Source organism: Oculina patagonica, chromosome 12 (genome assembly GCF_052425735.1).
Source record: "Oculina patagonica isolate OP01 chromosome 12, crgOcupat, whole genome shotgun sequence".
Classification (NCBI taxonomy): Eukaryota; Metazoa; Cnidaria; class Anthozoa; order Scleractinia; family Oculinidae; genus Oculina; species Oculina patagonica.
Window position 1 is genome coordinate 15,728,491 of NC_135769.1, and position 27,278 is coordinate 15,755,768.

The 27,278-nt window shown below is 40.4% G+C and overlaps 1 protein-coding gene across 1 annotated transcript; it reads right to left on the reverse strand.

The window, feature by feature from the left end:
- Positions 1 to 742: 742 nt before the first annotated feature.
- Positions 743 to 26,958, reverse strand: LOC144632152 (chromosome transmission fidelity protein 18 homolog). Its single transcript, XM_078490753.1, has 24 exons — positions 26,797 to 26,958; positions 25,592 to 25,801; positions 19,345 to 19,652; positions 19,047 to 19,142; positions 18,834 to 18,886; positions 17,741 to 17,882; positions 16,955 to 17,131; positions 15,972 to 16,004; positions 12,208 to 12,305; positions 11,705 to 11,828; positions 11,294 to 11,339; positions 10,863 to 10,944; positions 8,196 to 8,289; positions 7,853 to 7,951; positions 6,620 to 6,944; positions 6,003 to 6,055; positions 5,566 to 5,736; positions 4,916 to 5,065; positions 3,763 to 3,893; positions 3,582 to 3,666; positions 3,219 to 3,277; positions 2,346 to 2,457; positions 1,926 to 1,977; positions 743 to 1,423 (listed from the first exon to the last, which is right to left on the reverse strand). Exons 1-24 carry the CDS (start codon positions 26,882 to 26,884, stop codon positions 1,308 to 1,310), a joined length of 2,904 nt encoding a protein of 967 aa, XP_078346879.1. The 5' UTR covers positions 26,885 to 26,958; the 3' UTR covers positions 743 to 1,307.
- Between the last annotated feature and the right edge of the window lie 320 nt (positions 26,959 to 27,278).

Sequence of the window (27,278 nt, forward strand, 5' to 3'; positions counted from 1 at the left end):
TATCGACTCATGTGTTGTATTTCTTCGCCTGCGCGGGCCGTTTTAAGCACTTTTTTAACTGATTTAGCCGGCCGAAGGCCAGTAAGAGAGAAAGAGGAGACAAGGCTTGCAAGTCGGCGGCCGCCAGCAGCGACCTCCTCCACTTCAAACCGGAATTAACGCCAAACTACTGAAAATCTCACCTATCTGACGACGGCTATCGATCGGTGAGTTGTTGCTCTATCTCTTCGCCGAATTTGAACTTCATCCCTCCAATAGTTTCCGAGAAAATCCACGCTGAAATCATGCATACGGCTTTTTGACTGCACAGGATAAACCTTCGACTCGTACTTCATGCAAAAAAAGTCGGTATCTCGAAGAGACTTTGATTATATTTGAAGCAACTTTTTTCCGTTCTAGCTAGTAACTTTTTGTTTTCTGAGCAGTTTTTAGACCGAAGATTCTCCGATTGTTGTTACGAACATTTCCGATCATTTTTCGAACTTTACCGAAGATAAACGAAGTTTTCCGAAGACATCCAAGGAAGTCTCGAAGAATTTTAAACCCATTCACGGGAAGGAATATCTTGACAAACCAATTTTTTATTTACGCAGCACTCGCGATATTTTCGGCACCAAATCGTAAGAGGCTGAGTCCCCCCCCCCCGGCCCCTCCTGCTCCGCCGCCTTTGCCCCCTTATTTACCGCCCCCCTACCACTCACTTTCCTTGCTGCTAGACGAACTAACCAAAATCCACAACTGATAACACAAGAAGAGTTTTTTATTTCTTGTTATACATTTTTTGCGTTAGCATTTCAGTGCAACATTGATAAAATGAACGCATAGGTAATGAACATTTGAATATCATTATCAATTCTCATGGAACCAGCTATTGATAAGGCCTTTGAACATTTCTACAGACATAAAGAGCCCAGATTACGTATTTACTAGGATACACTTTAATATTAGCAACACTGAAATTCATTTCACTGCACATTGTTCTACGGGAGTTTTTTTGCAGTTCAAATGAAACGCTTCAAAGGGCAAAGTATTGGATGTGAGAAACATTGTGCTTTAATCAAACAGAGAAACTGTCTGATTTATAAACGACATCAGACAAAACGAACACCTTTTTGATCCTAGGGCTTAGGGTTTTCATTGCATCGGAGTTCCACTGCAATGCTTTTATTTCTGAAAGTATTTATTTGTTGGCTCTGTCGCCGCTTGCGTTTCTCGCCTCTCGCTGGACGAGTGAAGACGGATGAGAAGGCGTACTCGCATTGCGTCCTGGTCAAGATGTGTCTTATTCCATCTGGCGGCGTTCCTTGTCAGAGCAGCTCCTGTACTTTGACGCTCTTTCGAACAGCATTGCTGTATCCTTCATTAAAGCGAAACCAAATAAGACTTGGCTTTGATTGAGCTGACTGGGTGCTTGTGCTAACTTCTGGAATAAATCGAGACAAGAGAAAGTTAGCTGGTTGCAATTTTTAAACCTGGAATGGGTCACCAAGTTCTCAAACGTAATTCTTAGCAGAAAACGCCTAGGCAAGTTTTGATATTTAACATAGCCGTAAGTAGAACTTTCAGTAGGGTCTGCGACCGAGCAAAGTATCACATTCAGGTATGTAACTTCAGTTTTGTAGCATAAAGCAACTATGATAATTGCTGCTAATTCTCGCAGGTTACACCTAGCGTTTTATTAACTCGCCTTATCAACTCGCTGTTACCATTCTATTCTTGGGTAGAGAGAGGCACGATGAAAAAGAAGTGTCTTGGCTCATATCAGTCAACACATTACACAACAGAGAGAGCTCGAACTCAAAGCACTGAGGATCTAAAGATAAGTACACTGTAAACTTGTTGGCAACCAGGCCTCCAAGACCTCCAAAGTAAGGTTTCTTATTTACTGCCCGAAAAAGTGAATCAAATAGTATATGATTGATTACCTGTGTCCTTTGGTTTAACCTTAATTGGCCGTCCAAAGAAGTCCAAAGCAGGCTGAAAAAAATATTGAAACATTACCTATTATAGTGAACTAGTCAGTGATCAATCTTTAATTTACCCATTGAGATAAAAACATTGTAAACAAACTGAAAAAGAAAGTCGTTCATCAACTAAGCAACCAACCAACCAATCAGTCAGTTGGTCAGTCAGTCGGTCGGTCGGTCGGTCGGTCGGTCGGTCGGTCGGTCGGTCGGTCAGTCATTCAGTCAGTCAGTCAGTCAGTCAGTCAGTCAGTCAGTCAGTCAGTCAGTCAGTCAGTCAGTTGGTCGGTCGGTCGGTCGGTCAGTCAGTCAGTCAGTCAGTCAGTCAGACAGTCAGTCGACCGACCGACCGAAGAACCCTTCTCATTTAGTTTAGTTTACCTTTGCCTCTCGTGGTTTCGCTTTACGTGTATCTAACGACAACACAACCACTGGTTTCTTAGGCTTTGCTTCTTCTGGCTTCTTGGAACCACTGGAAGTAACACTGAGAGAACTAGGGAAAGTGAAGAAACAAACAAAACAGAGAAAAATGGTTGACAATACATGTTTAACTACACTGTTGACTGCAGAAAGGCTAGAGAAGAAGGACACGAAGATGAATTGAACACATGATACGGAAACAAGATGGTTATGTTGCAGAAAGAGGCTAGAGTGCAATCCTCAATGAAACAAGACGACGAGATGGCGTACTATGCACGTTATATATGTAAATAATAAAAAATATAATACATAATATTTTAAGAGGAGGCCTCCAATCACCTAGGGGTGGTTTTCAAGGGGGTCCTCTGAGAAGATGCAGAAGATGCAGGCAAAAGCAATACCGTAGAATTCCGGTTATAAGCCCCCCCGCTTATAAGCCCCCCCGGTTATAGGCCCATCATCCTGGAAACAAAAAAATACATCCGGTTATAAGCCCCCCGGATATAAGCCCCCCTCTACCAGATGACAGTACTGAATAGGGCTAAATGTTGCTTTATTATGTGTTTTTAACTTAAAAACGTATTGTCATCAACACTCCCGTGGCTCGTTTTGAAACGTTTTTTTCATTCCGCTTATAAGCCCTCCCGGATATAAGCCCCTCCGCTTATAAGCCCACCCAAAACCCCTTACGAAGTTGTATAAGCCCAGGGCTTATAACCGGAATTCTACGGTATGTAGAAGATGTAGGCAAAAGCAACGGAGAATATAACGTGATGGAGTCAGCAATTTCTATCAGTTCCGGATACCAACAACTGAATTTAATACGATACACACCTAGCGTCCAAGTGAGCTGTTAGAGCTTTCTCTGCTCTTCTCATCTTCTCCAGCTCAATCTGCAACACAATGATCATAAACACATTACATACAATTTAAGAAGTGCAACGGAAGTGGGAAACAATTTACAATCATCTGCAATTATAACAGAATCTCTTTATTTTAACTTTGTGTTCTTTCACTTTGTTCAATTCTGCAAGAGAACTGTCCTCTGTGTGGCAGGAATGAAGTCAACACTTTTTAAGTCACCCTTAGGGTTTCATCTTGAAGACCTTTACGTCTTCATTTGCAAATGCTCTAGGTGTTGTAAAACAGCGAGGGGGTAGGGGAGGTGATTTATCGAATAGTGAGTATTACAATTACCTCTCTTGCTATCAGTTGCTTGGTAGCATAGGTCAGCTGTCTGTGTTGAGGCAAACCTGGAAATTTCACAGCTTCTTCAATATTCCTGTAGTAAAAGAAGTAACACGTAGTTTGAGCACGTTTTAGGGGGAACTAATAACGCCAGCATGTTTTTAAGTAGGTGTATCTGTTCGATACTCACGGATCCAGAACGTAAGTGTATTGCCCCTCAAAGTTCCTTTCCTGATGATACGTTAGATTATAACCAATCATGGTATCTATCAACTCTGCCAGTTGCTGCTTTTCCCGAGCTGAAAACAGCTGAGTGTTGACCTGCAAAAGACATCACAAGTCAAAATCATCCTTACCGCTTTTTCATGAATTTTATATGCCAGTTGCGCATGATTTGGGAGAGAGACCTGCACTCCATAACTGTGCTGTGGCTCTATCTAGCCAGGAGAGACATTTTTTCTCCTTTTTAGACAGGCTGCAAGTTTGATACTGAAGTACGTACGCGATGCGTTCATAATTTATTCGGAAGAGGGCTATGGTTTTTTTATTTCTTCCGGATACCGTAAAATTCCGGTTATAAGCCCCTCCGCTTATAAGCCCCCCCGGTTATAGGCCCATCATCCTGGGAACAAAAAAATACATCCGGTTATAAGCCCCCCCGGATATAAGCCCCCCTCTACCGGATGACAGTACTGAACAGTGCTAAATGTTGCTTTTTTGTGCGTTTTTAACTTAAAAACGTATTTCGATCAACACTCCCGAGGCTCGTTTCGAAACGTTTCTTTCCTTCCGCTTATAAGCCCTCCCGAATATAAGCCCCTCCGCTTATAAGCCCACCCAAAAACCCTTACGAAGTTGTATAAGCCCAGGGCTTATAACCGGAATTCTACGGTACCCTCTCCCTCCACTTTTGATACTTCTAGTATTAGCTATAAATGTAAATGAATGATTTCTTAAATAAACTGCTGTAAAATGGATCAAATGAAAGCCCTTTAAGAAACGTTCTATATATCACACAGAAAAACCGCATTCGGTTGGACTTCAAATAGATTTAAAAAAATTCCTGTGCGATTGTCTTCAAAGAAACACTCAAACAGTACTCAACAGAAACTTCTGGAATTTCATTTCAACCAAGAAATGACAAGGTAGGTTTCGCTACTAGGATGCGAAACTACAAAAAGGAGCATCTCCAGAGATACTCCACAATATTCAAAATTCTTTATTTCCAACTGAATTTTCAAAATATTTTACGCAAATCGTATCTGACACAAATTTTTTACCATGTTAGAAAGATAATGATCAACCCGTCATGCTGTAGATTCAGGCATCACAGACGTACTTACCGGTCTCAATGTAGGTGTGATCACCTCTAATATGAACGGTAGCAGCTCCAGGCAGGCTGTGCGTAGATCAATATTTTGTCGGATGTGCGGGGACGACTCGTTCCTGATAGTGTTTACAAGATTCTTGGTTTTTGTTTCTTTAAGATGGCTCTGCAGCGAACAGTTCACAACACAAATATCTAAATTACTGGTTTTTCTTATTCTCTGGTTATTTATTTGAATCCGTGAGGAACTTGCAAGAATGCAATATGGAACGCGTAATATGCCGGAAACAAGCCCTGGGCTTATATTTGCTTAACCTTTGTGGGTGTGGTTTAGGGTAGGGAAGGATTATTTTAGGATAAAAATTTGTGTTTCAAAAATTTAAAAGGCTTCTGTTTAGATGGGATACTGTGTCTGACAATATTTTGGTGCAAACAAGAACACCACATGACATAACTCTCGAAACCGACGTTTTATACAGTGAAGCTTACGGTCAAATGAGTTTCAATATTCAGTTGAAAATTTCAAATTTCAATCAATTAATGCTTCAGCCGGTTTTAGTGTAAGAGAAAAAAGCCACTATAGAAAGGTATCTTCTTTACTGAGATGCACAGCTCGGATATGTGTCTGTGTGTCCAATTAGCTTTTTTTTTGTGAACACCTTTTACCTCATATTGACTGCTGGGATAGCTCAGCTTCGAGTGTGACTGACCAGCATAAAACAAGTGGAATGCTACTGAAAGGAATGGACTGTAGCCTTGTAGGATGTAACTTTGACGTGCCATAACGGCTTGTTCTATGAAGTCAGAGAATTCCAGCCACTCTGTTCCAGAGACCACCTGATGTCAATCAACAAAATGCCTTCATCAGTAACCACAATACAGACCACAATACAGTCCCTTTTTTCTACGCTTTAAACTTTAATTTGTTATCAGCAGACATCCTCAATTACCCTCTTATATGTACTTATTTTGTGAATTTTTTAAATTAAGGGTGTCTGTTTCTTATTCTTATTAAAAGCAACCAATCCTGCAAGAATCATGATCATAATGATGATGGTGTTGATAGTCCTGCAGTACTCTAAATGTTTAGTTATTCGACATACCACTTCAAAGCTGGGATCTTTAAACTTCACTTGCAAATAGTTCTCAAATAGCCCTGAAAGAACACAAGTAATTGTACAACATCATTTTACCTGTACACTGTATTTGATAGAAATAAAGGCTATGTTCTACTTAGCCTGCGTTGCAGACGAACAAAACCCCGGTTATCTGATATAACCGGGGTTTTGTTCGTCTGCAACGCAGGCTATGTTCTACTGGGAAGAGAATAAATGTATGTACTATCCCCACTACCAGTAATAATGTTTATCCGTAGTCTTGATATGAACTTTAAGTCTTTCATTCATACATGTATGATCTGTCTATTTTGTCCACCGGAATTTCCTATTAACAATTACATTCCTAAGAGTGCCAAAGTTGAAAATTCTGAAAAAAATCCCAAATCATATTTTTAAAAAACAGCACTTCATGAAAATGCTACTTGACAGCTTTGATTTGCATAATCACACGCTAGGTTTCATCAACATACTGAAAAGATAGAACCACATTGTACAGGATAATAACTACACCAAGCAAAAGTGCTTCTCAATAGCTTTCGTTTACGGGGCCATACACTTATTCTATGGTTTTTCAACACTGGGGATAAAAGGATCAAATTTACCTTGTGCCACTTTCTCATACTGTCCACTTGACCTGGCAGAATGTAAAACCGTGTGGAAACGGTTTGATAAGGATGTCATTCCTTTCTGTTCATTAGTATTGCTGATATTTCCCTCTAGTGCTCCCATTGATAGCAGTCCTATGTTGTTAGCTAGACTATTTTGGTTCTCGTTGTTTGCAATAGCTGCAAAGCGACGGCGTTTTGGTTTGGGCAGCTGGAAGATCTCTTGCCAGATGGAAAATAAACTGCGATGCGAGTCCTTCTGACCAATCTCCATTGACTGCACATGCTCTAGCCACACACGACCATGCCGTTTGTGTATAAACTGAAAAGATGAATAGTGGATTGTGACATTACAAAAACATTCAAGTTCGAGGCTACTTCAATCTTAAATTTTGACCTTACTTACAACAGATTGTACATAAATGAATCAGACAATTTACTGAACCGAAATGTACAATAAGCCAATCAGAAGCCTTGTTTACTACCCTGATTTCCTGCAATGTCAAGTCACTGACCTGATATCGCCTGATTCTGGCCAAAAGGTTTAGTAAAACCTAATCACACATTGTTTTGCTATACTTTGTTAGCTTACCAGCCCGTTCTGGTCTGGCCATGGGTATTTTGGCTCAACTGCATTTCGCCAAAATAAAAACCATGCCTTGACCAAACTCGCCTGATACACTACCGAAATGTACCAAAAAGGTTACAATTAGGTATAAAATATCAAAACTAGAGACAGCTTGGCTATTTCCAGGGAGGGGTAAGATTTGAAACACTTTTTTTTATTAACTTCCCAAAGAAGAATGACTATAATATGGTGGTCAGGCAATTCTCTTGAGTATATGAAGACACACACTATAGTCACTCGACCAAAAGGCCTAACAGTTTTTAAGCAAAAACTAAATTTTATATATTCACTTCGGGTTTACATTGTATGACTGATTTTTAATTTTTCTAACTGTATGTGATCTTTATCAGGTTTTGGTTGTGTCTCATCACATTTTTAGATGAAGGAATAGAAGCTGCCAAAGGCGCATGATATGCTGATGTCCAGTCTCACCCCATCACTTTAATTGTGAAGCACATTGAGCTTTGGGAAATGCAAATACAAGAAATTGTTACCATTACCACCATCTATATTTGTAAGCTTCTTTTTAATTAATTAAGTTGTGGCTTTGTCATTTTTGCATTTACATATTTGTAGGGCAAGGAAAAACAGTTTACTCTCACCTGAAGTGTGTTTAAGCATGATCTGATATCATTGTCAGTTTTCTCACACAGAGATGTCAGAGTTGTCATATCTGTATTTACTGACTCTTGTCTTGATATCTAAATAAACAAGAGGGGAAGTAAGTGTTTTCACAAAAACTTTATTAACTTTATTAAAACTAGTGGTGAGAATAACACAGAACCTTAACTAGGGAAGGGGCAAATTACTTTGATGAAATTTATAGAACTGATATATTTTAGAAAATATAAGCTATTGCTAAGTTTAGGTTTGGGCAGTGACTTTGCAGTTAATATATAAAGATACTGCATATCTGATACCACTTCAGACAAAATAAGGAATTACCTCTAATAGACGTGTGGCCAGACGACCAGGAATAGTTGGTGGAAATGATACTAAAAATGCCACTTGACGCAACTGACGTAAAGCTGGGGCATACCTACAAAGGAAAACAATATTAGAGTGGATTTTTAACTCAGATCAACAAGCTAATGAGAAGTCCTAGCAAATAAAATATAATGGCTACCAAGTGCAAGATAGCATGCATGACCAAGTTGCTGTTGGTTTTGCATCTAATTGGTTGAACAGGTGAAACAAGATTTGTTTTTTTTATAAGTTTCCTTTCAGTCAGAACTTTGAGAAGACGAAAAAGTGAAAACAAGCAAATCATGTGATGTATGTATACACCGATTTCACAAATGGCGGACGCGCGGAAAAAAACTGGTACGAGGCATGAAAACGAGGCGTTTTAGGATAAACAGCTTTCGTGTTACAAGGGGAAAAGTGAAAATTACGCGAGTTCTGAAGTTTTTGTTTGTTAAACGGGGAAATAGACCGTTTTCCTTCCAGGTTTTCGAGATTACAGAATTCTAAATGAGTTTACAGTCTAGTAATTATCCTTGTTTCTGTGTTGCAAGAAGAAAGGGACCGTAGATCTGCAGGGAAACAGAGTTAAAGTTTTGGTTTTCCAATAAGGAGCTTCGACGGCTGTTGGCCGGTAAAAATTTACACGGAACGATATTGAAATTAATTTTCAAACTCTGTCAAGGTACGTTCTTTTCCAGACGCTGTCAAGGTATGTTCTTTTCACTTTTTTGAAAGCAAACCAACAATTCTAACTCTGTCTCCTTGCGGATTTAGTAGAGCACGAACTCTGGCTTTGAATGGGAACTTGACAAGTCAACATTCAACTTTGAGTCACCTTGACCGGTCGGGTCACATTTCCTTTAAACAAATTACGATTATTCTCTCGCTATTTAATTTTTTTATACTTCGCAAAACACCTTTGCTGTGCTATGGCAAATAGTTAAAATGTTGACAAATACTGTAATAAATTTAACAGACGAAGCCCAAGACTACCGGTATTGAATTCCAATGGTATGATATATATGTTGTTTCTTTGTAATAAACCCTTATATTTGAGAATACTTGATAAATGAATAAAAATCGCTTCCAATAATCTCAGCTTTATATAAATTAAAACGGAGGGCATCTTCATTCACGGTGTCCTGTAAAAGCTTGTAAAATGAAGCGAAACCGTGAATATTTGTTCTATCAGTTAGACCTTCGTCGTGGTTGCCTATAATAATATAGCACGTGATTTATTTCTTCCCGAGATCAAACAACTTCAGTTGTCCGACACAGCAGAAGGAATTCCAGCAGATTTCACTAAATTTACAGAATTAATAGCATTGTTTTTGACTTGAGGAACTTTGTGATGATCTTGTTTACTGGAGATTGTGTTGAACATTTACTGTCCGCTTCACTTGATGTAACTCCTTTGGTTTGCGTGGAGCCAAGTGATGTTTTATGAATTAGCCGCTTTAGTCTGTCTGAATTATTTGAATACAATTTTTTTTTCTAAAATGCAAGAATCTACTAGCCTAATAAGTCAAAAAAAAAACTACCAAGTCGATTGAGAATAACACATTTTTATTGATGCATTTCAGGTACTTATGGTATCACGTATGGTTATTTTACCAGACAAAATATAAAGAAACCGGCCCGAAAATCCATTGTTACACATTTTTTCACAACGTACATGTATGTTTACGTGTTTATTTTCGTAATTCTTCAATGACTTACCAAAATCCTTAAGAAAATGTGTACACTCGTCTGGATACCGGAACTTTCTTGATATAAGTCCGAGGTTTAAAATCGTTGGCGACCCACCGTATTTCAAGCCATGTGAAAGCCAGGGTTTTGCTTACAACCAGAAACAAAACAAGATATTTGGCCGCGAACGTATTTAGAACTCGGTAATCTCGAAATCAACCTAGAAAACGAGCTAATACCCCCATTCAACGGAGGAGAGCTTCAAAACTCCTGTAATTTTCACTTCTCCCCTTGTAACACGAAAGTTGTTTATCCTAAAACGCCTCGTTTTCATGCTTTAGTACCAGTTCTTTTCCGCGCGTCCGCCATTTGTGAAATCGGTGTATAGGGCAAGCACAAGTGTAACAGACGCATTCATACAGGTAACTCAACCCACCAAGTCTGGGAAACCATTAAAAAATAAACAACTCTGCCTCTTTCTATTGCTTTTAGACACTGAAAATTAGGCATGAGAACGATAATGAAAAAGATGCTTGTTGAAAATTTACAAATTTAAGTCAAAGTTGCTGACAGCTGTCTCACGGCAGCCTTTTGTCTTTAAACCAATCCCAATGATTTGTTGTTATTGCAGCATGAAATTCAAACTTGTTGGTTACAAAAGAAAGTGCAGAATGTTTTTACTTCTCTCCCTGAAAATTTTGATTTTGCCCGTTCAAGTGACTAAACACAGACAGCAAGCATTCTAGGGAGACTGTGGAGATCACAAATTTTGTAACAAACCAAACCAGATCAGACACAATCACTCAGGTGATTTAAACTATAATGCCACAATATGTTGTTACTGTACTAGCCTCTTCCAAACTACAGTATTGTTAAAAACTCTTGGTTTTGTTTTACAGTTGGTTGACAAAGGTCAAATTTACACTTATAAGACAGACGTATCAGATTTCAACTTACTGATCATTACAAATACAGATAATAGGCCTTGACAATGGTCCAGCTTTTTTCTTCTTTTTCCCTTTCTTTCCAGGAGCAGCATCTGAAAAGCAAGTTATCTTACTCACTAGAACCTCTGTAAGTATCTACTTACTGTTTGCACAAACCCTGGGTTATGAAGTGACTACTACATGAACAAGTGTGAAAAATCTCATGCCCAAATAAGCTAGCTAGCACTGAAGGCCTGCAATGCGTGTAAATGACTACAGCCATACTAAAAAATAAGCTCTGAGCTTATATTTGCTTGCCCCTCTTTCCGGTGGGCTTATTTTGGCGGGAGGGCTTATATACTAATTGAAAGTCTTTCTAGATGTTCTAATTACCACCCTCTTGTCTTTCTTCCATTACAGTCAGGATTGCACTGTAAGTTATAATAACTGACATGTACATACCTGAATCCTTTTGCTTGACAACTGATAACAGGACATTTATTGCTGGCTGTTGTAAGATGCAATAAGAAAGAAGCTTATCAGAAGCTTTAGTGAGTTAGAAAAAGTTTGGATGAAAAAGTATAATTATTTTTTCAAAAAAACTAGAAAAACCCATGCACAGTGTCTTAACTGTGAAGAGTGTGTCTCCTGTTATTAAACAAACTCAATAAATGGTCTCAGTCTGATATTTAGAAGTTATTTTATACCGCTTTTATACAGTTGAATCTCTGCAGTGGAAACCTCTAGAGCCTCCCTGTATAGTCCAAAATGGGGAGTAGCCCCACTCTGTTGGAGGCAGGGGCATGCCAACTATTGAACTATGTATACACACTTACACTACTAAATTAGTTCCTGTACTTTATTAATACTCACAGCTGGTGCTCCATCTATTTCGTCAATAACTAAACAGTTTGGTTTTTCATTGTATCCCAGCACAGACTGCATCTGTGTTGATGCTTCAAGAGTGTTTCTGAAAATTTCCTGGGAGCGATCATCACTTAAACATAACAGTAAAAATAATAATGTAAAACAACATACACAGTATGGGACCTTCTCTCTTATGATACACTTCAGAGGAGAAAAAATAGTAAGAATTGGTATACAACAGAGAACATTGCTACTAAAACAGCTAAAACAAAAATCCCTAGTATTTTCAAGCAGATGTCAGTTAATGTAGAAATCTGTAAGCAATATGGAACTCTTAAACACTGTAAATAACTTCCTTGGAAGGAAAGACTGCTTCATAATTTTCTCCTGAAAAGTCTGGTGATTATGATAGATTCTAGATGGCTCTCACACAAGCAGGTATACCACCATAACACTATTTAACAAACTGATTAGTGGGAACTGTTCTTTGTTATCACTTCAAGTCTCACCTAGCATTCATCTCTACCACATTGTATCCAGCATGTCGAGCAATAACATGAGAGAGGGTTGTTTTACCAAGCCCTGGAGGACCACAGAGAAGTGCCACCTACATGTAAAGAAAAAGCAGAAGTTTAGTGACATTATACTACAAAAATCAGTGAACTGTGGAACAAATTTATATATTGCTGCCCCACCCACTTTTGTTGACAAATTCCAGAAATTCCTGTGGCTAACATGCTGCACCTCCTTGCTGACAATGTTGTTTTACTTTACATTCGTTTGTTTGAACTGTGCTTGAAAAATAATTTTGGTTAATTTTTTTTTTGCACCAAAACATAAAATTAGCACCAAATCTTGACACGACCACTTAAAGAAAATGGCATTCGTTTAACTGAGCTTTCATTGAGTTTCTCTTCTTCCGATCATTTATTCGACACTTTATTTAATGATGATCGTGATGTAATTAGCGAGCTATTAATTATACGTGAGACGACGACTGCCCCGCCTACTTTCGTCTGTAGTACAGACGAAAGTAGGCGGGGCAGTAGAAAAAAGTGGGCAGGGCAGTGACAAAAATTTGGGCCTATTCCACAGTTCGGTGATTTTGGTAATAGCTTTTTGCTTGACTCGCATCTTGTGCACAGAGGGCAAATACGCTTGGTACTACACATTCTGTCTAGTCACATTTAATGAACAAAAATCACATATATTTACCACAAAAACATCAAAATGTTGTTCGATTTTCTTATTGCTGATTTTTATTCTTAAAAATGCCTTGCTTTGATATCCTCCATGGAATTTGGAACTGCATGCATATAGATCTCATGCTCAAAGTAAAAATGTACATTTTGCTTCCCTTCCTGCTATAATGTTCTCTGTAAATACCATCAAAAGTAATGTAGACAACCCTGTTGTGCATTTCACTGGAAAGGCTGATTGAATATCCATTGTAACAAATACATGAATTGATAAACAGGTAGTTGTAACATTTATAGTAATGTGTGCAAATTTGTATACACAATGTAAATCAAAGTCTCTTCGAGATGTCAACGTTTTTGCATGAAGTATGAGTCGAAGGTTTATCCTGTGCATTGTTCTTCGAACTTATCATTACAGTTTTAGTCCGGCGGCTTAGCTCCTGAATTGTGCGATTTTTGATACAAGCACCAAACTTTGCAGGATTACAAGCATTCGTATACTAATCAATTCTTGATATAGTGCCAACGCCAATTTCCTATTTTCAGCTAGTAAACAGCAATGAAATTATCAGCCGAGAGGCCCCCCCTGCCCCTTCCCCACAAAGTATTTCTTCTTGTACTTTTATAAACCTTTTATTGTTGATTTTTATTCATAAATACAGATATGAATGCTTTTAATTAGGCTTACAATTGTTATTTTTTACCATCTGTTTAATACCAATAACTTAATAGGAAGTTATTGCATGGGAAAAGATTTTTCGTTCCCCGCCCTCTGCTCCCTCGCGTCTTTCGTTTTGTGCTAGCGTCCAGGTCTCTCGCGATTGGTGAACCGTTCGCTAACAGAAGAAAAATAGGAAAATATAGGGCTGCGAACAGTCTAAATTACAGCATTTCATTCTAAATTTTGTATGTGCGACTTGGTATCACTACCTGGCATAATAGTATTTGTCAAAAAACCAGGACAAACAAATATTTCACGAAATTTCATTGATTTTAACCCTTTCCAGACCGGGAGGGGCGGAAGTGCCCGCGCTGACTTTATAACTTTTTCAAGATTCAACCAAACGCTACCAAACTTTGCGAGTTTATCTAAAATTTATCTGGAAATAATTTGGTAGGGTAAGTTGTTGTGTCAGGAACTTGACGTCACCATGGCAATGGCATTTTAACAGGCATGTTTTCCCAATTTGGTAATTTTCGTGTTTCTATTAATGAAAAATAATTTTAATGCAATTATTTTCATCCTTTTACGGTTTTTAAGCACAATTTTATTGATTTTGAGTACTTTGCAGTAATTTTGGGTGGTTTTATGACGTTTTGGAAAAAATTCGAAATCCAAGATGGCGGATCCAAGATGGCGGCTGTTTTGACATTATGATGTAATTGTCACGTCATGTGACATCATCTTCCCTCGTGACGTATACCAAAAGATAGGTGTTTGGACATACTATATATTCCTTAAGTTTCATTGTGATTGCTTAAATATTCTGGAAGTAACGGCGGTCTGAAAAGATCCAAAACAGCCCGGTTTGAATAGGGTTAATAAATTATGGTTTCCATGGAAACCGGTGTTTTACGGGCTTGGCACTATATCTGAAAAAATTTCTGTTGGTGACCACTTTCATTGTGCCAAGTTTCATGCTTGTATCAAAAAGTGCACAATTCAACTAAAATTTCGAGCTAAGCCGCCGGACTATTTCTTTGTAGTTTAGTTTAACAATTTCCTATCTTCGCGGAGGAAATGCAGCCATATAATTTTGTCAAAAATGGCTCGTCCGCGCCGGGTATTTATACACATATTCCTTAACATTACACAAATAAACAGTGCAAATTTCACCGAGATCTGACAATTCTATACTTTAAAATTGCAAGGACCTTTCAAGGCAGTCGATTACGGCAGCGAAATTAGCAAATGAAACAGCAAAATATGCGTTTGACGCTTTGTTTTTGCGACGCCATATTTGAATTGTTATAGCCGGGTAGACCGCTGTTCAATGTGTTCAAGGCCGTATCGTTACGATTGCTCCACGAAAAAGCACGAAAAAAATATGGATATTTCCGACTACTGTCGGAGAAAACATTGCACATATAATTGGGGCGTAAACAAATCGTTACACTCAAGCTGCGTTTTGTCTTGGCTCTGCGAGGGTCGGATATCAAGACCCAGGATTAAACGAAAGCCATATATACAGTGAATGCTTTCGAATTTTGAAGATGAAATACGAAAGAATTTTGCTGTCTTTGACTGAAATTCCACTCGAACTGCGTAGATACGATCGCATGTTGTAAAGCCGATTCATGCAACAAATTGCTGTCATTCCCTGTCAACGCGAGGTCACGTCCCTAACGACCTAGGCTGATGACGAAATAGAGTTGCGCTTGCATGTAGCGACCAAATTTGGCCTAATTTTTAACCGCTCCTAAGCTAAAAGAAGCCCCCATCTCTTGCATTTGTTTTAACTTCAATAATATCTTTGAAAAGAGCGAGTTTTTTGGTATGGTTTATTTTTGACGTTTGTAATTTTTAAACGATGTAAGTGCTAGTGATTATTTATTTGTGTTTTAGTTACCCAATCCATTGTTTGTGCGACGCTTTTTATAAATCGCCTTTCAGATACACGTGCGTTGAGATAAGAAAGCTGACATGTCACTTTTAAAATTGTTATATAACGTTTGTAAATGTGACAAGTCACGTTTTTTCCACGAGATCGCAAGTGATCACCCACAGCGGAAAGTAATCCCTTGAGAAATTAAAACAGTCCCTTGAGAAATTTAAAAAAAGTCCCTTGAGAGTTTACAAATATGTGGTTCCAAATTTTGTTCACATAACCCCCATTCTACGTTTTTAGCTTGTAAACAAGCAAAAACGTCGAAAAAATGATGCCATAGCATTGTAAAAGCAGAGCACAGGGTGGCAAGCAATTAAAAAAAAGTCATGAAAAGGAGAGAACACTGATTGAAATTAAAGTAGGGTACATGTACCAACGGATAATAAATACAACACTGAGAACACTAACTGAAAGGGGAGTAGCTACAAACCATAAATACATCATTCTACAGTTATATGTACTAACCTTACGAGCAGGTCGACCCGATGCATCGACTTCCTGGAAAACAGAAAAATGTGTCTTGAGTGAGAGTATAAACTGAGAAGGTAAAACAAGTATGTACTTTGAAAAACAAAATGGATATATGTTTGCTAGAACTTGGGAAACAACAAAGAGCAAAATAATAAGTCATCCCTAATGGAAGGGAATTGTGGTGGCTGAGTAGTTAGTGCACTGGACTCCTGATCATGTTGAGCTCAGGTTCAGCCCTGGCCATGTCACTACATTGTGTTCTTGGAAAAGGCGCTTTAATCTCAGAGCACTCTTTCCACCCAGGTGCATAAATGGGTAAACTGGCAAATTTAATGCTGGGGTAACCCTGCAATGAACTAGTATCACATCCAAGGAGTAGAAATACTCCTAGTTGCAACAACAAAGAATATTACAGAAATCAGGAATGGCCTTATGGGTCACTAGGCCCGAATGCAGTCTTATCCTTTACCTGTTTGGAGAGGCTTTATCAATGTAGCACATGAACATTTTTAGAGGAACCACTCCCACCTTCAATTTTTTAAGCCCTTTGCAAATAGAGATTATTAAAGCAATATATTTGGGAGCTCAACATTGAGATGGGATGAGTGGGGGGAGGGGGGAATTGGTAAGACGGAGTAAGAAGGAAGGAACAGGAAAGAGAAAAATCGACTAAAACACCACTTCTAGACGCAAAACAGGCAAGAGGACACAGCAAAAGGCAAAAGTAAGTTTATTTTGTATATTTACAGTATTTTAAGCATAAATACGGCAAAATCGACCCAAATCCCATACAAAGCCTTATAATATTCTCAACAGTCTAGTGTTACGCAACACCAATTTAAACCTACCGACCGCTCCAAACGTGAGCTTGGGCTGCCTGTGTTTTAACGAGGGTTGTTGACTAGGTCAAAAACTGATTCTATGCAGTAGTACATCATGCCCCGTATGCAAATTTAACACTACTACTTAGTACTTACATTCCAGTCAGCCTCATCTGGGACTCCTTTGGTCTGCTGTTTCTTGAAGTTCTTGGCGGAGTTTAACATTTGTTTTTTTCCCTGTTCTGCTTTTGGCCTTGACTTCTTGTCCTGTCCTCTGCCAAATACAGTTTTATCCCAGAGCTTCAACCACTTCAAAAGAGTTCTATTGATGGCCTAGAAACAAAGTATTTCAAGTATATATATGGGGTAAGCTTGGATGAACTCTGCTTTCAGCAGTGGGCACTGTGACTTTCAAGCAGAAATGAGCAAAATTTGAACAGAATTTAATTGAGAATACCTTGAATCAGTAACACAAAATATATAAGTAACTAAAAAATTAAAAACTAATGGAAATACAAGGCGACTCCCATCTTGTATCACGTAAATACACTCGTGACTGAGCTCCCAGACGAAAATCTCAGAAGAATTTAATACCTAAAAGCCTCCACCAGTCAAACTAGTCTTAAACCCTACAGCCAGTGGCAATACAAAAAATAATTTCGATATGGTGGCCAGCTCTACTGAGCTGAATTCGAGCTGAATGTCACTGCCTGAGCAGAAATTTGTGCGGAAAATGCCATTTTTTACATACACTACCAGCATGCAGAATACACCAATTTACGAGCAGAATGTATCCAAGCCTAATGTGGGGACCCCTCCTTACTAAGTTGACACTCTTTGATAGTGGTTGCCTTTTGATCATTGCTGTTGTCAACAAGAACACTATGCAACAACATACAACCATGTAGCACATCTAAAGATAAATGGAATATTTCTACTCACATCATCACTGAGCAGTTCTGTGAAATATCGTGGAGTATACTTTTCAACCCACAGGCCATGTTGTGGAAGCTTGTGGTCATCTTCATTCATGGCAGTTTCTTCTTGTTCAAGTACCTCCATATTTGAGTCTCCATCAAGAATTCTATGGTATTTGGGGGGTTTAAATAAATTATTGTGTTGTGTCACAAAAATACCCAAACCTCCCCCATGGGGAGCCTTCTGTGGGGTGGATTTGGATATGGCTAAAAGTATTGCTACTCCCCTGGATGGGATGCTAGTCCAGTATAGTTTACTAACCAGCATTCTGTCAGGTGGCCCTAACAATTCACACACTGCCAATATATAAACTTGGGTGGAGAAAGACACTGTAAGAAGTCTATTACCCAAGAACACGATACAATGAACTCAGACAGAATCCAACCCCAGCCTGGTAAATCTGAAGTCTAATATGTTAACTACTGGGTATAAGCATGTACATGTATATTTTACTTCTTGAACAGAGGATTTAAGCAGTAAAGGATTTTAGCTATACCCTATGCACCATTATTTGCCTCTATTCAATTTGGTAGTGAATAGTAGATATGTACACAGGGATGGAAATAAGGAAAAACAGATTGATGGGTGATATTTTTATGAAGGTGCAAATAATAAAAATTTGACACTTAAATATATATTTTTAAAATTTATTCAATTTTATTTAACTTTTGGTTGGTAAAATTTTGATTGGTAATTACCGATCACCTGCGGTTACTTCCAACCCTGGTACACATGCAAAGGGTCATGAAGCTGTACCCTCTGCACGCATTACATGCCTATGAATGATGACATTATGAGACAGATGTAATGTTCATCTTGTCATGAGTGTAGGACAAAACACTGGGTGGGTACTCTATCCACTGAGCTATATACTGCCAGGTTCAGCAATGTAGATAGTCTACTGTATGATGATAAATAAAGAAGAACTTGGAAATTTTAAGCTCAGTTGTGAAATGAGGAAGATGTAATGTTCATCATGTCATGAGCATGGGGAAAAGAAAAAAGTTTTCCACTATTCCTGTTTGTTTATTTCTTTTATTTGTTCTTTATTATTTACCTGTATAAGGATGCTGTTAACCTTTCTGATTCTTCAATTGTTCTTCTTCGTCTCTAACAAAGTAAATAACATTCAGGAAGTTGACCCTCAGAGAATTTTAACAGATTCACTAGAGCTCATGGGGTTTGAGAAGGTTTATAACGATTAACCTACATGTAATACGAGTAAAAGCCAGATAAACATGACTGTACATATCTGCAAAGAAGGTAATACCTCTTCCTCCACATTCTCACGAAGGACAGAAAACGGCATTGACAGCAACTGAAGTGCATTGCCTGGTCCTCTTCTGAGTAGCTTCTTTCTCAATCCCTGAAAAGAGATTGCATGTAAAAGTTGGAAACCAAGCTGAAGAATTATAAGTTACCATTAACACACCTCTCTCAAGTGTCACTTCACTTCTCAGAGCCAAATTTTACTGAACGTGCCAAGGGGGTAATGTGCTAATGCAATAGTGGCAATCCTCTTAATTTCAAACCCTAATATTAAAGAACTAGACACTTAGTTTATTCACCTTAGAGTTTGCAGATGACGATTCCTCATCCCTGTCACCTTTGATTGATAGGTAAAGCCTCTGTCCATCCATTCTTGTAATTGAAACTGAATCACAGCTCACTGGGGGTCTTCGAAATACTTTTCTCCTCTCTGGCCTTGCAGAAGTGACCTCATTCCATCTTCTATCAACACCAGGCATGTTACGCATCTGGGCCGGACTTGGTTGTAACTGTCTCAGTGGACTTCGCACAATGTTAGGAACATGATTCGTGTCATCAACAGCTCCATTTTTTCCAGGACTAAGGCGAGCTTTCTTTTTACAGGGGGCTGAAAAATTTATTATAATTGAGTTCCCTGAGTGAACAGTAACAGTGAGTATAGTTTACGAACTGAGCAATGTACAGGGTTGTATTGTATTATTAAAATGTGAATCACAGATCTGTCATGTTACTATTTAGTTTTAAAAGTTCTTTACTTAATGGATTATTGGCCTAATGATAAGCACGCTTGACTCCGAGTCGAACGGCCCGGGTTCGAGCCCTGGTCGGTGCACTGCATAGTGTTCTTAGGCAAGACACTTTACTCTTGCAGTGCCTCTCTCTATTGAGGTGTAAAAATGGGTACCAGAGAAATTACTGCTGGGGGTAACCCTGCGATGGACTAGCATCCCATCCAGGGGGGAGAAGCAATACTCCTAGTCCCTTAATGCTATGGAAACCAGGAAAAGCTCCAGCTGTATGGGCCACTTGGCTAAAGCACAGACTTTTATTTTTTTCTATTTACTTTTAATAGTTCTTTACTTAATGGATTATAAGACATTTTTAAAAACAGTGTGGGAAGCATGGTAGAACACAACACAATAAGCCCAGGCAGGGCTTTAACCCACACTTCTTGATTCAGAGTTATGAACACTGGAAGCAAGCCCCCAGGATTATAGATGGGTATAAGAAAACCGTTAGAGCAACCTGACACTTAATGCTTGGGTGGGGTGGGATGAGGGTAACCTGCAATTAACATGTACTAGCCCTAGTGGGAGACTTCCATATGAAAAGGATGGAGATGTGTATCGAGATGCCCCATGATTGTCATGTGATTACTTTATTGTTACGCAATGGGCTTCCCTGTTGTGTGACATTCGGGTTGGCGATCTCATTAAAACGAATCAGTTCTAATGTCCACAATCTCCTGAGTCTTTACAAGCCTTCAGTACACAAATCGTTACATGGTGGCAGCGACGGGATCGAACTTTCGTCTAGATACCTTAGTGGAACATTGTTAAAGAATGGCGACATCACATTTGCCGCCACCTCCGTCGCTTGAAATTCACGATGCAAACGCGGCCGAGAAATGGAAGAAATTCGAACTAGCGTGGAGAAACTATGCTTTAGCTACAGAGCTGAGCGAGAAGGACGAGAAAATCCAAGTTGCCACTCTACTAACAGTGATAGGCGAGGAGGCTCGAGAAGTGTATTCAACGTTTACAGATTGGGCGCGCGCGGGCGACAAAGAGAAAATTGAGCCAGTCTTGACGAAGTTCGCCACGTACTGCAAACCGCAACAAAATGTACCCTTCGAGCGTTACAGATTCAACCGCAGGGTGCAAGAACCTGGAGAATCCTACGATCAATACAGAACGGCACTACGCAAGCTAGCCGAGGGTTGTAGCTTCGATACAATTACGCCAGAAGAACTTCTTCGAGATCGTCTGGTATTTGGAATAAGAGATGCAAAGGTTCGAAGACAGCTGTTACGCGAAACGAATCTAACGCTGAAGAAAACAGACGAGATTTGCCGCACATCAGAGAGCACAGCCGAGCAGATGAAAGTTGTCGAAGAAAATCCTGAAACAAAGCAAGTGAACGCCGTAAATCATCCGAGCAAGAGAGAACCTCGTGCAAGCGGCGAAAGAAATGGTTTCAGGTTTCAGTCAGCACAAAAAGACAACAACGCCGCTGCAAAGGAATGCGGGAACTGTGGAAAAGCACACGACTTGAAGAGGAGGGAAAGCTGTCCAGCATTTAGAAGAAGATGTGCTAAGTGTGGAAAATACAATCATTTCGCAGCCATGTGCATGGGCGGAGCGTGGGCCGATAGAAACAAAATTAGCCAAACAGCAAGAGTTGTTGACCTCGAGGAAACCGAAGACACCGAGTGTGACGAAATTTATTGCATCTCCGATATCGCTGCAATACAGCTCGATGATTCTCAGCTAGTAACTCTCAAGCTGAAGTCAGGGAACTTTTTACGTTTCCAACCAGACACAGGCGCTCAATGCAACGTCATTCCTGTACACCTTTACAAGAAAGCGACCAAAGACGTCACCCTCGAGCATGTGAAGCAATATCAGACAGCGATCGTAGCGTATGGTGGCTCGAAAATTCCTGTAGTAGGCGAAGTTCAAATTCACGTCTGTCGTGGTGACTACCAGGGCTTTCTCGACTGTAAACTGGTAGACAGTACCGAAATACGGCCGCTCTTGGGAAGAAAAGCATGTATTGAAATGAAGATTATCAAGTACATGGACAATGATGAACTACGTAAACCGAACACTGGGAGTTTCCCTGTTTACACTTTAGACAGCACAAAAGGCGAGGTAACAAACCAATCTCCCCTCTCCAAAGAAGACCTCCTCCGAAAGTATCCCAAAGTCTTCAGAGAAAATGTTGGCCAGATGGAAGGTGAATATCGCATCAGAATTGACAGTGAAGCAGACCCAGTGCAGAATGCACCCCGCCGGGTGCCAGTGGCATTGAGAGACAAGCTCAAGGAGACATTAGATGACCTTCAGCAGCAAGACATCATCACAGCCGTGACAACCCCTACAGCCTGGATTAACTCAATGGTTGTAGTACCCAAGGCAAATGGCAAGTTACGAATTTGCCTGGATCCGAAGGACCTGAATCGAGCAATCCTTCGCGAACATTACCCCCTCCCCACCATTGAGGACGTCGCTACACGCCTTCACGGGGCTAAAGTTTTCACAAAGTTAGATGTTCGCAGTGGATTCTGGCATGTTGTGTTAGACGAGAAGTCATCATACCTTACCACATTCCAAACACCTTTTGGACGTTTCCGGTGGAAAAGAATGCCTTTTGGAATCAGCTCGGCCCCAGAAGTATTCCAGCGACGAATGCATGAACTTATTGAAGGTCTGCAGGGTGTGGAGGTCATCGCAGATGACTTTGTGGTTGTTGGATTTGGACACACCCATCTGGAAGCCGTTCACGACCATGACCAGAGCCTTATGGCATTTCTACAGCGTTGCGAAGCCCAAGGAGTCGTCCTTAACACAGAGAAGTTTACCCTCAGGCAGAAAGAGGTGCCGTTCATTGGGCACATAGCCACAGATGAAGGTTTGCGCGTAGACCCATCCAAAGTCAGAGCCATAATTGAGATGCCTGCTCCCACAGACAAAGCTGGAGTACAGAGGCTGTTAGGTCTAGCACAATACCTAAGCAAGTTTTTGCCGCATCTCTCCGATATAACCAAGCCACTGCGAGAGCTGACTCAAAACGACGTGGTTTGGCTATGGGAAAGTCCCCAACAGACAGCGTTGGACACATTAAAGAAAGCCGTCACCACTACACCGGTGCTTCGGTACTACAATTTGAAGGAAGAAGTCACAATTCAGTGTGATGCTTCGCAATCTGGATTAGGAGCAGCGTTGACACAAAACGGTCAGCCAGTGGCTTACGCATCTCGGGCACTTACACCTGCAGAAACTAGGTATGCCCAAATTGAGAAAGAGATGTTAGCAATCGTGTTTGCCTGTAACAAGTTCGAGGCATACATATTTGGCCGTGACATGGTTACGATCGAAACTGACCACAAGCCATTGGAGAACATTGCACTCAAACCTCTCCATTCAGCACCTAAACGTTTGCAACGCATGCTGATGCAAACACAGAAGTACAACCTGAGAATCAACTACAAGAAAGGAAAAGAGATGTTCTTAGCAGACACCCTTAGTCGAGCATACCTCCCTGAAGTCAATTCCTGTCACTTCTCACAAGAGCTAGAGGACATCGACCACAGAATCTTACTCCCTGTAAGCAAAGCACGATGGCAGCAAATCAAACATGCGTCAGCGGACGATCCAGTGTTACAGCAACTACGCCAGACCATACAGAATGGTTGGCCAGGTACCCGGAAGGAAACCCCAGAATGTCTGTACCCATATTTCGACTTTCGTGATGAATTGACAGTCCAGGGGGATCTCGTTTTCAAAGGGCAGCAGTTGGTTGTTCCAGCAGCTTTACGGAAGGAACTCATGGCTGTCACACATGCCTCTCACATAGGCATAGAAGGTTGCATCCGGAGAGCTCGAGATACCCTCTACTGGCCTCGTATGGCTACAGAACTAAAGGAGTATGTATCCAAGTGTGATGTCTGCCTCGCACATCGAAGTGCTCCTGGCAAAGAACCTCTACTGCCACATGAAATGGTGGCGCGACCATGGTCAAAGTTGGCTGCAGATCTCTGTGAACTGGACGGCCGTACATTGTTAGTAATTACAGACTACTACAGCAACTTCATTGAAGTAGCCCGCATTAACTCCGTGACATCCAGAAGTGTTATTAAAGAGATGAAAGAAGTTTTCGCAAGATATGGTATCCCCGATGTCCTTGTTACGGACAACGGTGCACAATTTGCATCAGCTGAATTCGCAGCCTTCGCAGAAACCTGGTCTTTTGAGCACAACACATCGTCGCCTCGCTACCCACAATCCAATGGAAAGGCTGAGAATGCTGTTCAGACGGTCAAGCGCCTCTTCAAAAAGTGCAAAGCATCCGGTCAGTCTGAGTACCTTGCCCTACTTGATTGGCGAAATACACCAACGGAAGGTGTTGGAACCAGTCCAGCACAACGCCTCTTCGGTCGCCGTTGCAAGACCTTGTTGCCGGTGTCCGGTACATTGCTTCAGCCACGACACTCGACAGAAGGAGAAACCAGAGCCATGATGGGCATGAAGCGTCGGCAGCAGCATTTCTACAACAGCCACACTAAGCCACTCCAGCCAATCGCAACTGGACAATCTGTGCGTATGCGACTGCCAGGGAACACCACATGGACGGCAGGCACCTGTGTCGGTGAGGCTGGTCCGCGAAGCTATAAAGTGCAGATCGGCGATTCTGTTTACAGACGGAACCGCCGTCAACTGATCATGTCAGATGAAGCCCCAAACAAGGATAACCAGCAGGTGGACCCTGACCTGACCCTAACAGTCCCAGGGGAACAGAACCAGGCCACACCCACACAAGTGGCCACACCCACACCTCACTCAAGTGAGCCTGCGGAAGCGCCAATGCCGCAGAGCTCTTCGGCCCTTCCCAGCCCCCGCAGGTCCAGCCGGAGCTGTCACCCCCCATCTTGGATGAATGATTATGTTACACCTTGATTTAGATGCAGATGGGAACATTTAGCATTTATTGATTAGCAACAATGACATTGAGCATTTATTGATTAGCAGCTATGACATGGAACATGGGACACTGATTAGCAGCAATGACATTGAGCATTGGACTATATTTAGGGAATGTCGAAATATTGTGTTTTGTTCTTCATTTTTGTATAAGAGGAAGGGTGTATCGAGATGCCCCATGATTGTCATGTGATTACTTTATTGTTACGCAATGGGCTTCCCTGTTGTGTGACATTCGGGTTGGCGATCTCATTAAAACGAATCAGTTCTAATGTCCACAATCTCCTGAGTCTTTACAAGCCTTCAGTACACAAATCGTTACAAGATGCTCAAGAAAATTTATATTTAATGTGGTTAATACAATAGCGAAGCATGCAAGGTCTTAAAATAGAATGCAAATGAATGTAACCACCACAAGGCTCAAAAACATCAGCGTGTTCTGAGAAAAATAAAAGGAATCTAGGCAAAGTTTTTGTTTTATGTAAGTGTCTAAGGAATACCAACTGCTTTAGAATGTGTTTAAGGAAAATCGTTCGCTATTTCGGTTTGTTTGTCTGAGTCTTGTATGAGTCGTGACGTCACTCCTGTGCTTAGCTATTTAGAGAAGGTTAATCTCAAGACAATGCTGGTCAGCAACCTAATCACAGCCCTAGGATGAGCCCTCTGCTGGGATTGCCTCATGCATTTGTATTTGCTTGCTTGCTGGCCTTCAAGCAAGGTCACCTTTCCCCCTCTCGCCCCTCCCCCCACCACCACCTCCTCTAAGCTACCACATAGGCTTGACATCTCAGGTGGCTGCTTATGGGAGGATCTGACTGTATTATTTAGATAACTATGTACAAACCTGGAGCAAGAGAAGAAGTTTCATCTTGTCTACCAACAACCTCGTCTTCGTCATCAGAGAGAGGCAAGAACATCTCATCACAGTCTCTCTTTTTTGATTTAGCTTGCTCTGCATCTTTACTGGTATTAACAATGTCATCTGTCACGCCATTAGTATCAGCTTTTTTGGTATCTTGAAAATTCAAGCTTTTTTTTGATGGTGGAGCAAAATCTATATGACATGGAAATTAGCACATAAGTCCAACATGTAGACATACCGGTAACTTAAAAAACATTTTCTTAATTGATGAATGATAAAAGGGCTCCTTGACACTTAGACTTCATAAACATGTAAGTGTAATCATTTGAGGTGTCAGCAAGAAAATAAAACATGGATACACCACTTTAGAGAGGTGTATTCATCATCTTATAGGCACCCTAGGCATCCAAAGAAGCCGAGAGAGATGTCTGTGTTGTGGTTTAATTTTATCTTTGGTTTAAAATTTTTGAAACCAGTTTGATTTTTATTTTCCTTTGTTTCAGATTATGATAATGAACATAAGACAATGAAAAATAAAAATCAAGCTGGTTTGAAAAATTTTAAACCAAATATAAAATTAGACCACAACATCTGTATTGCATTGAAAAGGTCAACCGTTACAACCTTTTTACTTGGGATTTTGGCATTAGAAGCTACTACGGTTAGAGGCTACTATGGTGTTACTAAGGTGTCCACATAGGGGAGACTTAGACTAAGCAGTGGTGGACCTAGGGGGGGGGGGGCATTTTTTCTCCATCCCCCCACCCACCCACACACTGCAATTGGAGTGAAAATGACTCATACAGGTGCACTTCAGGCAACCCTTCCCCCTTTTGAGAAAGAAAGTACCCAATTTCACGTCATCCCCTAGTTTTAGCACCTCAAGTAAGGCAGGGACAAACTTTATGTCTACACTAGGAAGGTGTCCGGTTTTAATTATGATGCAGCTCACTGTAACGTTTTCAGCGGAGTTTGTTATTGTTCGATCTAATCTGCAGATTTATATTTAGGTGTTTTATTTGTATGTGAATACTTCTCCATGATAAAGATGATCTTGGTATGTTCGAAATAAAATGCAACGGAGCTCGATCTAGCTCCAGAGACTAATCACATCTCGTATGGACAGCTCATGCACAACATGCAAACTTCTATCTACATGTCATTCAGCATTGCAGATAGTAACTTACCTTCTCCATCGAAATCATCAAGCATTTCCAATTCATCCGCATAGCGAGATTCAAAATCATCTTCATTGGGAATATCCCACTCTTCCATTTTCAGGGATTTCGGCTAAAATGATCTCTGATTGTGTTTCTTCCCGAATTCTATTCCGCCATATTGCTATGAAAACTCCCGCCAAAGTTGTTTAGTCCACGTGACCACAGGAAACGAACGTCACTCCTGCGAACGAGGCTGGGGGATACCCCGTAAGGATGGGCCGATACAGGTTTTTCAAAACGATACGATATCGATACGATATTTGCCTTTTTTCTCGATATCGATTTCGATATCGATATTATGACGTCATTTCCAAACTGACGTCATTGGTATGCCACGTGATTTGTCTGACCATACAAAGGACAGTCCTGGCAATATAAATATTAGCCAGGAATGTTGATTTCTGGTCTTTTTGTGCCACTGTTGACCAGATCAAGTCAAGGCAATAGAA